Source organism: Scyliorhinus torazame, chromosome 6 (genome assembly GCF_047496885.1).
Source record: "Scyliorhinus torazame isolate Kashiwa2021f chromosome 6, sScyTor2.1, whole genome shotgun sequence".
Classification (NCBI taxonomy): domain Eukaryota; kingdom Metazoa; phylum Chordata; class Chondrichthyes; order Carcharhiniformes; family Scyliorhinidae; genus Scyliorhinus; species Scyliorhinus torazame.
Window position 1 is genome coordinate 35302846 of NC_092712.1, and position 12699 is coordinate 35315544.

General features: G+C 47.7%; 1 protein-coding gene and 1 non-coding gene across 4 annotated transcripts; one reads left to right on the top strand and one right to left on the bottom strand.

Annotated features, from left to right (window-relative positions):
- Window positions 1-108: 108 nt before the first annotated feature.
- LOC140425901 (U2 spliceosomal RNA) lies at window positions 109-302 on the bottom strand. The gene has a single exon (XR_011948059.1). It is a non-coding gene; the product is annotated as a U2 spliceosomal RNA (small nuclear RNA).
- A 434-nt stretch (window positions 303-736) lies between these two features.
- On the top strand, window positions 737-10665 carry iba57 (iron-sulfur cluster assembly factor IBA57). 3 transcript variants are annotated; one of them, XM_072508128.1, is made up of 3 exons: window positions 737-754; window positions 7287-7630; window positions 10199-10665. In XM_072508128.1, exons 2-3 carry the CDS (start codon window positions 7525-7527, stop codon window positions 10591-10593), a joined length of 501 nt encoding a protein of 166 aa, XP_072364229.1. In that variant the 5' UTR covers window positions 737-754; window positions 7287-7524; the 3' UTR covers window positions 10594-10665. The 3 variants fall into 3 exon arrangements, with proteins under 3 accessions (XP_072364229.1, XP_072364226.1, XP_072364228.1); XM_072508125.1 differs by lacking the exon at window positions 737-754 and adding an exon at window positions 761-1122; XM_072508127.1 differs by lacking the exon at window positions 737-754 and adding an exon at window positions 3645-3877.
- The last annotated feature ends 2034 nt before the right edge of the window (window positions 10666-12699 follow it).

Genomic DNA, 12699 nt, shown 5'->3' on the forward strand with positions numbered 1-12699 from the left:
CTGGCTGCCCTGCAGGTGGCGATGTCCGGGAGCTTTGTGACACTCCCCTGCCTGTCCGACAGGTGGCGATGTCCGGAAGCATCTGTGACACTTCACTGTCCTTATTTTTTCCTTTTCTGAGTTACCAAGCCAGGGCTCAGAGTGTGGGTCAGGGGCGAACCCCTAATCCAGCTCCTCGCCTTCTCCAAAAAACTAATTCAAATTGAATCCAATTCAAGGTCCCCACAAGAGAGACATACCAGATCTGAACCAAAGGCTCAATCTACAGACACTTGATCTTAGCCAAAAGGCCGAGAAGTGATTGATGTCCGGGGAGTTCTGTGACACTTGCCTGGCTGCCATGCAGGTCGCAATGTCCGGGAGCTCTGTGACACTCCCCTGGCTGCCCAGCAGGTGGCAATGCTTGGCAGCTGTGGCACTCCCTTGGCTGTCCGAAGGTGGCGATGTCTGGTGAGTTCTGTGACACTTCCCTGGCTTTCCTGCAGATGGCGATGTCCGGGAGCTCTGTGACACTCCCTTGGCTGCCCAGCAGGTGGCAATGTCCTGCAGCTGTGACACTCCCTTGGCTGTCCGACAGGTGGCAATGTCCGGGAGTTCTGTGACACTTCCCTGGTTGCCCTGCATGTGGCGATGTCTGATGAGGTCTATGACACTCCCCTGGCTGACCTGCAGGCGGCGATGTCCTGGGAGCTCTGTGACACCCACCTGGCTGACCTCCAGGTGGAGATGTCCGGGGAGTACCGTAGCGGCTGCGGTGGGTTTCCCGATGGCGGCGGCTTCCTCGGGTCAATAACCGCCGGCTGCAGGGAGCGCTGGGTCAGCCGCCATGCTGCTGCTGCTGCGGCGCTTGGCACCGGGCGGCTGCCGTGTGCCGGGGGTTTCTGTGCGGTTGCAGGCGGCGGCTGGGAGACGGAGTGGCAGCAGCGAGGCCGCCGGGCGGTACCGCTGCTATGGCCTGAAGCACCGGCAGCTGGTGCGGCTCCAGGGCCGGGACTGCAGCTCCTTCCTGCAGGGCCTGGTCACTAACGATGTGGAGGCCTTGGTGAGCGGAGGCCGGGACTCCCTTTATTGTCACCTGCTCAACTTGCAGGGGAGAACCCTGTTCGATGTGATCCTCTACAGGTGGGTCGGGGGGTTTCAACGTGAACAACACAGGAAGGTGCAGAAACCTGGGGAGAGTTAATCTTTCCAGTCTGCTACCAATGTGCGGAGGCTCCTAAATGTGATTATGATGCCATCGGTGGAGGGAGAGGCGGAGATAGTGGCAGCTGTGGACGCGGAGAAGGCCTTTGACTGAGTAGAGTGGGAGTATCTCTGGGACGTGTTGAGGAGGGTTGGGTTCGGGGGTTTATTAGTTGGGTTAAGCTCCTATATAAAGCCCCGGTGGCGAGTGTGGTCACGAACCGTCGGAGTATTTCTGGCTGTATCGAGGGACGAGGCAGGGGTGCCCCCTGTCCCCTCTGCTGTTTGCATTGGCAATTGAACCTTTGGCCATGGTGTTAAGGGAGTCGGGGAAATGGAAGGGGGTGGTCCGAGGGGGACAGGAACATCGAGTGTCGCTGTACGCAGACGACCTGTTGCTGTATATGATGGATCCAGTGGAGGGGATGGTTGAGGTCATGCAGATCCTAAGGGAGTTTGGAGACTTTTCGGGCTATAAGCTCAACGTGGGAAAGAGTGAGCTCTTTGTGGTACATCCGGGGGATCAGGGAAGAGGGATAGACGACCTACCGTTGACGAGGGCGGAAAGGAGCTTTCAATACTTGGGGATTCAGGTAGCTAGGAGCTGGGGGGCACTGCACAAACTTAATTTGACGCGGCTGGTGGAACAGATGGAGGAGGATTTTAAAAGGTGGAACATGTTGCCACTCTCGCTGGCAGGCAGGGTACAGTCGATTAAAATGGTGGTCTGCCCAAGGTTTTTTTTTTGTGTTCCAGTGCCTTCCAATCGTGATCACCAAGGCCTTTTTTAAGAGGGAAGGCAGGAGCATTATGGGTTTTATGTGGGCGAGCAAGACCCCGAGGGTAAGGAGGGGGTTCCTGGAGCGTAGCAGAGATAGAGGAGGGTTGGTGTTGCCGAATTTGGGTGGCTACTACTGGGCAGCCACCGTGGCGATGATCCGTAAGTGGGTGATGGAGGGAGAGGGCGCGGCGTGGAAGAGGTTGGAGATGGCATCCTGCAAAGGAACGAGCCTGGGGACGCTGGTGACGACACCGCTGCCGCTCTCGCTGACAAGGTACACCACGAGCCCGGTGGTGGCGGCAACGCTAAAGATCTGGGGGCAGTGGAGACGACACAGGGGAGCGTTGGGAGTCTCGGTGTGGTCCCCGATTAAGGATAACCATCGGTTTGTCCCAGGATGGCTGGACGGGGGGGGGGGGGGGGGGTTTCAGAGCTGGCATCGGGCAGGGGTTAGAAGAATGGGGGACCTGTTCATCGATAGGACGTTTGCGAGCTTAGGGGCACTGGAGGAGAAATTTGGACTACCCCCGGGAAATGCCTTCAGGTACTTGCAAATGAGGGCGTTTGTGAGGTGGCAGGTGAGGGAATTCCCGCTGCTCCCGGCACAGGGGATTCAAGACAGGGTGATTTTGGGCATATGGGTCGGGGAGGGCAAGGTGTCGGCGATATACCAGGAGATGAAAGAAGAGGGGGAGGCTTTGATAGAGGAGCTGAAAGGTAAATGGGAAGAGGAGCTGGGGGAGGAGATTGAGGAGGGGCTATGGGCTGATGCCCTAAGTAGGGTTAATACCTCTTCCTCGTGTGCCAGGCTTAGCCTGATACAGTTTAAGGTAGTGCACAGAGCGCATATGACGGGGGCGAGGCTGAGTAGGTTCTTTGGGGTGGAGGACAGATGTGGGAGGTGCTCAGGAAGTCCGGCGAACCATGTCCATATGTTTTGGTCATGCCTGGCACTGGAGGGGTTCTGGAGGGGAGTTGCGGGAATAGTATCTAAGGTGGTGAAAGTCCAGGTCAAGCCAAGCTGGGGACTAGCAATATTTGGAGTAGTGGACGAACCGGGAGTGCAGGAGGCAAAAGAGGCCGGCATTCTGGCCTTTACGTCCCTAGTAGCCCGGTGAAGGATCTTGTTAATGTGGAAGGAGGCGAAGCCCCCCAGCGTGGAGGCCTGGACAAATAATATGGCAGGGTTTATCAAGTTGGAGAGGATAACGTTTGCCTTGAGAGGGTCTGCGCAGGGGTTCTACAGGCGGTGGCAACCGTTCCTGGACTATCTCGTGGAGCGTTAGATGAAGGTCGGACAGCAGCAACAGCAACCCGGGGGGGAGGGAGGGCGAAGGTTTTTTTTCTGGGGGGCATTTGAGCAAGAAAACACGTGAATGATCCGGAAAACTGACATGTACGGGAGGAATCCAATGTACAAAGTTCTGTATCACAGTGACTTGCCATGTTCATGTCTTGCTATGCGAGCTTTCTTTCTCTTTTGTTACGGGGGCGGGGTTTGTATGGTTGAACACTTTGTTAAAAAACTCAATAAACATATTTTTTTTAAAAAATCTTTCCAGTCTGCCCATCAGGACAGAGAAAGGCTGGAATATCTGAGATACCTGACTGCAGTGGAGGGGATTGCAACAGTGCAGCAAACAGCAAGAGACAGGTGATGGGAGAGGGACAGGAGTGTGTTTGCATTGAGACAAAGATGTTTGGGATATTTTTTAAAAAGAACAGTAAGAAGTCTTACAACACTAGGTTAAAGTCCAACAGGTTTGTTTCTTTTAAAAAGAAGCAGCGGGGGAAGACAGAGGAGAAAGATCGGAGTCTGGAGTTGTTGAACTCAGCGTTGGGCCCTGAGGGCTGTAAGGTGCCTATTCGGAAGTTGAGGTGCTGTTCCTCCAGCTTGCGTTGGAGCCGAAAGACGTAGGTGATGTATGAAATGACTATTTTGCATTCGTGTTCGCTATGGAGAAGGACGATGTGGGGATAGAACGCAATGTGATATAATTGAACAGATTAGTATTGAGAGGGAGGAGATGTCAGCGGGTTCAAAAGTGGATAAATCCCCAGGTCCAGATCAAGTGTATCCTAGGTTGCTGTGTGAGGCAAGGGAAGAAATTGCAGGAGCTCTGACGCTAATTTTTAAATCCTCTTTGACCTCAGGGGAGGTGCCAGAGGACTGGAGAGCAATTAATGTGCGGTACAGTAGCACAGTGATTAGCACTGTGGCTTCACAGCGCCAGGGTCCTGGGTTCGATTCCCGGCTTGGGTCACTGTCTTGTGTGGAGTCTGCACGTTCTCTCAGTGTCTGCGTGGGTTCCTTCCGGGTGCTCCAGTTTCCTCCCACAAGTCCCAAAAGACGAGCTGTTAGATGATTTGGACATTCTGAACTCTCCCTCAATGTACCCGAACAGGTGCCGGAATGTGGCGACCTGGGGCTTTTCACAGTAACTTTATTGCAGTGTTAATGTAAGCCTATGTGAGACTAATAAAGATTATTATTATGTGGCACCATTATTGAAGAAGGGAAGTAGGAAAAAACAGGTAATTACAGATGAGTGAGTCAGCGTCCAGCATTAGGGAAATTATTGGAAAAAATTATGGACAGAATTCAAACTTGGAGAGGCAAGGATTAATGAAGGATAGTGAGAGGGATGATCATGTCTAACAAATTTGATTAAATTATTGAGGAGGTGACAGCTGTGTAAATGAGGGCAGTGCAGTGATGTAGTGTGCATGGACTTCAGTAAGGCTTTTGACAAGGTCTCACATGGGAGACTGGTCAAGATGGTAAGAGCCCATGGGATCCTGGGCAATTTGGCAAATTGGGTCCAAAGTTGGCTTGGTGCCAGGAGGCAGAGTGATGGTCGAAGGTTGTTTTTGTGACTGGAGGCTGTGTCCAGTGGTGCGCCGCTGGCCTTTATTAGTCGAGGCATAGAATATAAGAACAGGGAGGTTTTGATGGAGCTGTGTAAAATGCTCATTAGGCCTGTGTGCAGTTCTGGACGCCACACTATCCGAAGAATGTGATTGCACTGGAGAGGGTGCAGAGCCTATTTCCTGCTCCATCCCCATTATCCCCGAGTGGTATTACTACCTGGAAATCGGTCAATCTCTGTCTTGAACATGCTCAGTGACTGAACTTCCACAGCCCTCTGAAAATTACCACGGTTTACCACCCTCCCAAGTGAAGAGGTTCCTTCTCATCCCAGTTCGAAGTGATTTGCCCATTATTCTGAGACGGTGTCCCCGATTGTAAAGCTCAGACTGTTTGGCTCATTGTGTCTTTACAAACTGCTGAATAGGACATTCCAGTTAGCCCGACATCCATAATCCTTCCCTGCAGCTTTGTTTTTTTTTGTCTTTTTCCAGTATATCTAGAATGCTGGAGGCAGATTCAGCAGTGAATTGGATAAATACTTGAAGGTACAAATGTACAAGACAATGGGAAAAGGGCAGGAGACTGGGATCAGTCGGATAACTCTCTACCTAGGGGTTAGCACAGCACGATGAGCTGAATGACGTCTGCTCTACTATATCATTCTGTGGCTCTATTTTATCCCAATTTTAAAAATTACTATTGAATCTGCTTCCATCTTCCTCACAGTTAGTGGCTTCCACATTTAATTCTCTGTTTAAAATCATTTTTTTCCTCATTATTTTGCCAAGTCTGTGTTCCCTGGTTCCTGACGGAGCCACAGTGGAACCTATTTTTCTTCATACACTCAAGTTAAAACACTTCCATCAATGTGAACGCCTTTATTCAAAGTTCCCTTTTCCTCTGCTCCATGAAGCACAAATTCAGCGTCTCTGGTCTCGTCACATTTCCTAGGGCAATTCTAGTGAATCCCTATTTCCCCATATTGTGTTGCTCAGGATTACACATGGTACTCCAGCTGAGGGCTAGTTGGTGTGCTGTCAAAGTTTAACTTAACTTCCTCGTCACTCAATTAACTTTGTCCTTGATGCCGTCTCTCACCCTTTGGTCCCGTGGGCTTAAACACTGACAAGCCTGTTGTGTGACAGGTGAACCAGTGCCATTTGGAAGTTTGTGGATATAATCAACTGTCTGTTTCCTCATTGTAAAACTCGTGTTAGTCAAACAATATTGACCTTTAACAAATGCATGCTGACGTCCCTGAATTAATCCACAATTCAGCCTCACCTTTACATTTTGCTCTTTTCATTTGAATTTTCATTTCTCTAATAATATAGTAAAAGTAATTATATTGTGCACAATTGGCCATTTGTCTTGATTTATTCGCGAGAACTATTATGACATGGCTTACTCATACAATAAGGAACACAGAAAGTTAGCATGCAGGTACAGTAATTAGGAAGGTAACTGGCAGGTTGACCTTAATGGCAAGGCGATTGGAGTACCCGGAGTACAAGAATAAATAAATCTTGCTCCAGTTGTACAGGGCTTTGATACGATCACACCATGAACACCGTGCAGGTTTGGTCTCCATATTAAGAAGGATATTTTTGCATTGGAGACGGTACAGCAAAGGTTCACTAGATTGGTCCCTGGGATGAGAGGGTTGTCCAGTGATGAGTGTGTGGATAAACTGGGCTTATATTCTGTGGAGTTTTTGCAACCTCATTGAAACCGCCAAGATTCTGAAGGGGCTCGATAGAGTGGACACTGAGATTGTTTCGGGGAATTTAAAACACCAATCCATCGGGACTGACGGGAAGAGAAACAATTTCACCCGAAGGGTTGTGAGTCTTTGGAATTCTCTATCCCAGAGGATGTGGATGCTTCATCGTTGAATATATTTAAGACTGGGAAGGACAGGCTTTTGGGGTCTTGGGGATTTAAGAGATACGGGGAGGGGGCGGGAAAATGGAGCTGAAGCGCAAGTTCTGCCATGGTGGTATTGATGGTCTACTCCCGTTCCCATCTCTTGTGTTCTACTGATAAAGTTTATTCGTTCAAATTAGATCAACATTGCTTTACATCAGAATACATGCAGAAACTAAAGTTTCAAAATCAACAGTGCATGCTGACCTTGCCAATGAGTCTCCGACACAATGAGCACGCTGTCTCTCTCTGAGATACATCGGATGCACGACACAACTGTGACATTCACCCCAATCCAGCATTTCTCCTCCACCTGAGCCCCTTTCTCCTACCCCTGTACATCGGACCCTATTGGCATCATTCAAATCCAGTTGTTTTGTTAAAATCTTGTTTTGAATTGTTTGAAATATAATCCATGGCACACAAAAGGGTCGTGTTGGCAAGGGGATTATTTTACTGTGTGTGTTGCTGCTGCTAACGTTACTTCTTGCGAAGCGTAATCTTTTGTTCCTTTTTGAATGTCAGGTTGAACAAAAACCAAGAAGAGCTAACCATTCTCCTGGAATGTGACGCCACCCTACTTGATGCTGTTCAGAAGCATTTAAAAGTTTATAAAATTAGGAGGAAAGTGGGCATAACCCCTTGTCCGGACCTTTCCCTGTGGACAATACTCCCATTTGAACAGTCAAGCAAAACTGGCAGCGCTTTAGAAGTAAATGAAAAGAAGGTGGTGGTGTGCACCCGTGACCCTAGAACTGACGCAATGGGATGGCGTTTGGTGTTGAGCAAGATTGACAACCCATTAGACATTGTCCCAGAAAGTCATCTGGGAGAGATCCAGGACTATCATAGATATCGGTATGCAATAGGTAAGGAGCAAACTGAAACTCCTCCCAGCCTGAAATTCCAACAGGGTTACTGGGAAAAATAGCAAACTTTTTTTTCAGAAAATATTTTATTGAAGCATTTGTAATTTTCAGTTTACAGTTTAACACTTTAACATTCCTTAAACAACCACATGGGCCGACACATGCAAAAAAACTAAAAACAATGTCTACCGCCGCCCTATTTCCTAATTACCCGTGTACTAAATTCCCTATCCTTGTCTTACACTACCATGCCTCCCATTCCCCCCCCCCCCCCCCCCCTTTACTGCTGGTGTTCAATTTTCCTGAAGAAGTCGATGAATGGCTGCCACCTCCGGGCAAACCCCTGAATTGATCCTCTCACGGCGAACTTAATCTTTCCCAGCCTGAGAAACCCTGCCATGTCGCTGACCCACACTCCTGACTTTGAGGGTTCCGAATCCCTGCATCCCAGGAAAATCCGTCTGTGGGCCACCAGGGAGGAGAAGGCCAGAACATCGGCCTCCCCCCGCTCCCCTCCCCGGCCCCCGGATCTTCCGATACCCCAAATATTGCCAATTCTGTACTCTGAGTCACCTTCCCTTCCAGGACCTCTGACATAACATCCGCAAATCCCTGCCAGAATCCCCTCAACTTCAGACACGCCCAGAACATATGTACATGATTGGCCAGGCTTCCCCCACAGCGTCCGCACCTATCCTCCGCTTCCTCAAAAAACCTGCTCATTCAGGCTGTTAGCAAACCTTTAAGGGTGGTACTGTTTAGTGAGGAACATGTTCAAAGTAATGTGATCCTTGTTGTAACCTGTTTTAGAATCATACAATACCTCATTGCAAATTAACATTTGCCGTACACTTCAGGAGAGGGTAGGTTTGTTCGCAGTCAGTTCTCTCAGCAGGAACAGGAACAATCAGCCATGATTGAATGGTGGAGTGGACTCGATGGGCCGAATGGCCTTACTTCCGCTCCTATGTCTTATGGTCTTATGATGGGACGATTATACAGGTGGTACTATGCGATTTTTCACTACCACTGAAACTTTAATTTTGACTGTTATTGTGTACTGGATCTCTCTTGGATCCAATAGTATTGTGATCATAAGACGTAGGATCTGAAGTAGGCCACTCGGCCCATCGAATCTGCTCTGCCATTCAATGAGATCATATCTGATAATTCTCGAATCCACTTTCCCACCTTATCCCCATAACCCTTGATTCCCTTACTGATTAAACAGCTTTGAACATACTTAACGACCCAGCCTCTACAGCTCTCTGCACTAAAGAATTCCACAGATTCACTCTCCTGAGAGAAGAAATTCCTCCTCATCTCTGTCTGAAATGGGTGACCCCTTACTCTGAGATTGTGCCCTCTGGTCCTAGCCTCTCCCACAAGGGGAAACAACCTCTCAGCATCCACCCTGTCAAACCCCCTGAGAATCCTATATATCTCAACAAGGTTTTTCTTCTGATCTGGTTCTTAAATTAGTTAACCCATCATATATTGGGAGTATGTTTATATGCCTGGGACAGAGGGAAATGTTTTCTAACTTATTCCTGCTTTGGTCACAAAGTGCTTCTCGTAAGATGTAATAAGTTGGGTGGCTATGCCATGTACATACTCAATTAATGGTGAGTTTCGGCTCCTCACCATACTGCTTCTGATGCCTCTGTCCATCTAGAAAAAGCTCAGTGCTTCATTGATCTGTTATCTACTGATCAGCTAGTGATTCTCTTCCTTTGTAAACAGGGACTCTAGGTTTAGTGTTGCTCCACAGTGACATGCCTACCCATGTTCGAGGCCTTGTCCATTTTCGGGCATACTCAGCAGTCAATAGCTGAACCAGTCAGGTCTGCAAAGTAAGAACGCTCTTGGTGATTGGCCAGCCAACCTCCATCATTAATGAAGGTTTGAGGAGCAGAACTGTCAGTGGGGACAGGGATTCTTCCCGAACTGTTCAAAGTAATCCTGCGAGCCAGTGCCCTAGTCATGGTAGACGCAGCTGGTGAGCAGTTGGTTGCTGTGCTGTATAGACAGCTGTAGTCCAGCATTCCTGGCTTTCCTGTATAATTCAAATTTGGGCCTGAGTGTCTGGAATGGGCAGTAAGGACTGGAAAGAAGTGTTGGAATGGATTCTATACACACCCAATACCAACTGATAAACCTGAGTGCATCATCTGACCATATCAGTTTCTTATTCTTTCATGGTGTGGATGTCGCTGGCTAGGCCAGCATTTCTTGTCCATCCCTAATTGCCCTTGAGAAACTGGTGAGCTGCTTTCTTGAACCGCTGCAGTCTATCTGGTGTAGGTACACCCACTGTGCTGTTAGGGAGTCCAGCAACAGTGAAAGAATGGCCATTTGTTTTGTTTTTGAAAGGTTCGAGAGCCTCAAGGAGCTTGAGACACACGCGTCATAGATTGTTAATTTGAAATGTTGCTTTAGTGAGAACATTGGGTAGCTGGGTGCCAAGCTATTAAAAGTGATCAAGAATAAATCTTGGTTATTTGAATGGGTAAGAACAAATGGTTTTACAAATCATCAGCACAGATGATCATCTTGTTTCTGTTTCAGGAATTGCTGAAGGTGTGAAGGATCTTCCATCCGGAGAAGCAATACCCCTGGAATCCAACCTGGTTTACATGAATGGGATCAGCTTCACCAAAGGCTGTTACATCGGGCAAGAGTTAACAGCTCGGACTCACTACACAGGCGTTATTAGAAAAAGGTTGATGCCAGTCCAACTGGGCAACCCTTTGCCCCCTAACAGTGTTCCTGAAAAGGCGCAGATTGTGTCTGAATCGGGAAAATCGGCGGGAAGGCTCAGAAGCTACATGGGTGATGTTGGTCTGGCCATGATCCGATTGGCATTCGCAAATGAACCACTTCAGCTGCGCACAGCGGGTGATGCCCGTGTCCAGCTGAAGGCATCTGTTCCAGATTGGTGGCCAAGTGAGGAAAATAAATGAATATATGTTTTCTAACGAGTACTATGTTTTGTGGAAAAATATTTTCCTAAATAGAAAATTGGATTTGTGAAATATTTTGTGTGGAGTTTTCATTAACCCAATAGTGCAATATCTCCATCTGACCATACTCTGGTCAGATTTTCCATCAGTGTCACATTGCATTTTGCAGGGATGAGTGACCAATAGGAATACAATTTGGTTCTCTACAGGAATCTTGTACAGTCCTGCACAAGAACCAGTGAGGAAACCATTTGGGCAGCACGGTAGCACAGTGGTTATCACAATGGCTCCACAGCGCCAGGTTCCCAGGTTCGATTCCTGATTCGGGTCACTGTCTGTGTGGAGTCTGCACGTTCTCCCTGTGTCTGCGTGGGTTTCCTCCGGGTGCTTCGGTTTCCTCCCACAAGTCCCGAAAGACGTGCTTGTTAGGTGAATTGGACATTCTGAATACTCCCTCTGTGTACCTGAACAGGCGCTGGAATGTGGTGACTAGGAGATTTTCACAGTAACTTCATTGAAGTGTTAACGTGAGCCTACTTGTGACAATAATAAAGTTTATTATTACACACACACACACAAAACTGACAGAGGGGAAGAGAGAGGTGAATAATAATAAATTAAAGGAAGAAAGAGTCTTTGTTTCAGATGGTTGTCTTTGAGCGCACTGTCCTTCAAACCAAGCTTTCCTATCAAGATTTCTGCTTTTCAGTCTAACGGTTTTCACTGTAGATTCATTCAGGTCTTTGCAGTTTCAGAAATACAGCAGCTCGCAACATTCCTCGAGAAAACATGAGGGAGAGTGAGCAGGTCCTTTTCTCTGTCCTGGTCTCAATCTGCTTTCTGGAAATCATCCCACTCAGGCAGGATGCAATCACCACCTGTTACTGGGCAAAATGTGGCCTTTTGGCCAATTCATTCATCACAAGCCAACTAATCGAACAGAGTCCCACCCCATCTCTCGGGTGCCGAAAAGTCTGAGTTTTTCTGTCCAAAGCTAGCAGAGTGTTCTCTGTTGTAACTTTCAAGTTCTTCATTTCCCCTGCTTGACAAAAAAAATGTCAATTAAGCATCCATGGATCCAAATGATAACAGCAAAAATAAAGAACGGGGATATAAGGGAACCAACATGAAGGACCCTAACATCTGAAATGTTAACTCTCTCAGCTGCAGTTAGACTTGCTGAGTATTTCCAGCATTTTTCTGTTTTTTTTGTTGCTGCTGCCCTTTTAATAAAATAAAACATATTAGGTATTTTGGTACATCATTGTATGTGTTCTTCAAGATCTCAAGGAACCTCTTGCCCCTGCAGGTATTGTGTGTTGAAAATCACCATAGTCCCAGATGACCATAGGCTGCTTTCTCCTTTGAGGGGGAGAGCTGACTGGTGGTGATTTAACCTGAGAATCACAACACTTCAGGCGAGGGGCAAGGTTGAGAAGCTGGGGATTTAATGGTTAACCTCAGCCGGTACGGGAATTGAACCCGCGCTGTTGGCATTGCTCTGTCCAGCCAATTGAGCTAAGGGGTTGGATTACTACATGGCTGCCTTCAAACTGTTGGCCTGGTCTTAGCATTCTGTGAAGCACAAGATTTTGCAATTCCTTCTCCCTCTGCTGTCCCTCTTTGGCAACTGCTTTTCTTAGTGAGTGACTGCTTGATGCACGTGTGCACTGCATCACACATGAAGCCTATGGGCTGAATTAACTCATTGTGCTGTACGGTGTACCTGTGATAGCATTGGATGAACCACAGGTATAAAAGTTCAGCTCAAAGTAACTGGTCTTACACTTACTGGAAATGTTTGGTTGGATTCCAACATTGAAAATGAATGAAAAACATTTCACATTATATATAAGAGACTGCACAGTTCAGTTATACATAATTATATGAATGCTGATAAATGGGCATTATCTATTCCTGTATTTTCAGCATGAAGGAAGATCTGAATTAAACTTTCCATAGGTCATGCTGCATTATTGTCTTGCTATTGCTTTTGTTGCTTCTAGTAAACATACATGGTCACACCATGGTCAAGTATTTAGATATCTGCTTGACATAGTTGGTACAAGTCTTGCACTTGAGCCAATAGTGGATTCTAGCACCAGG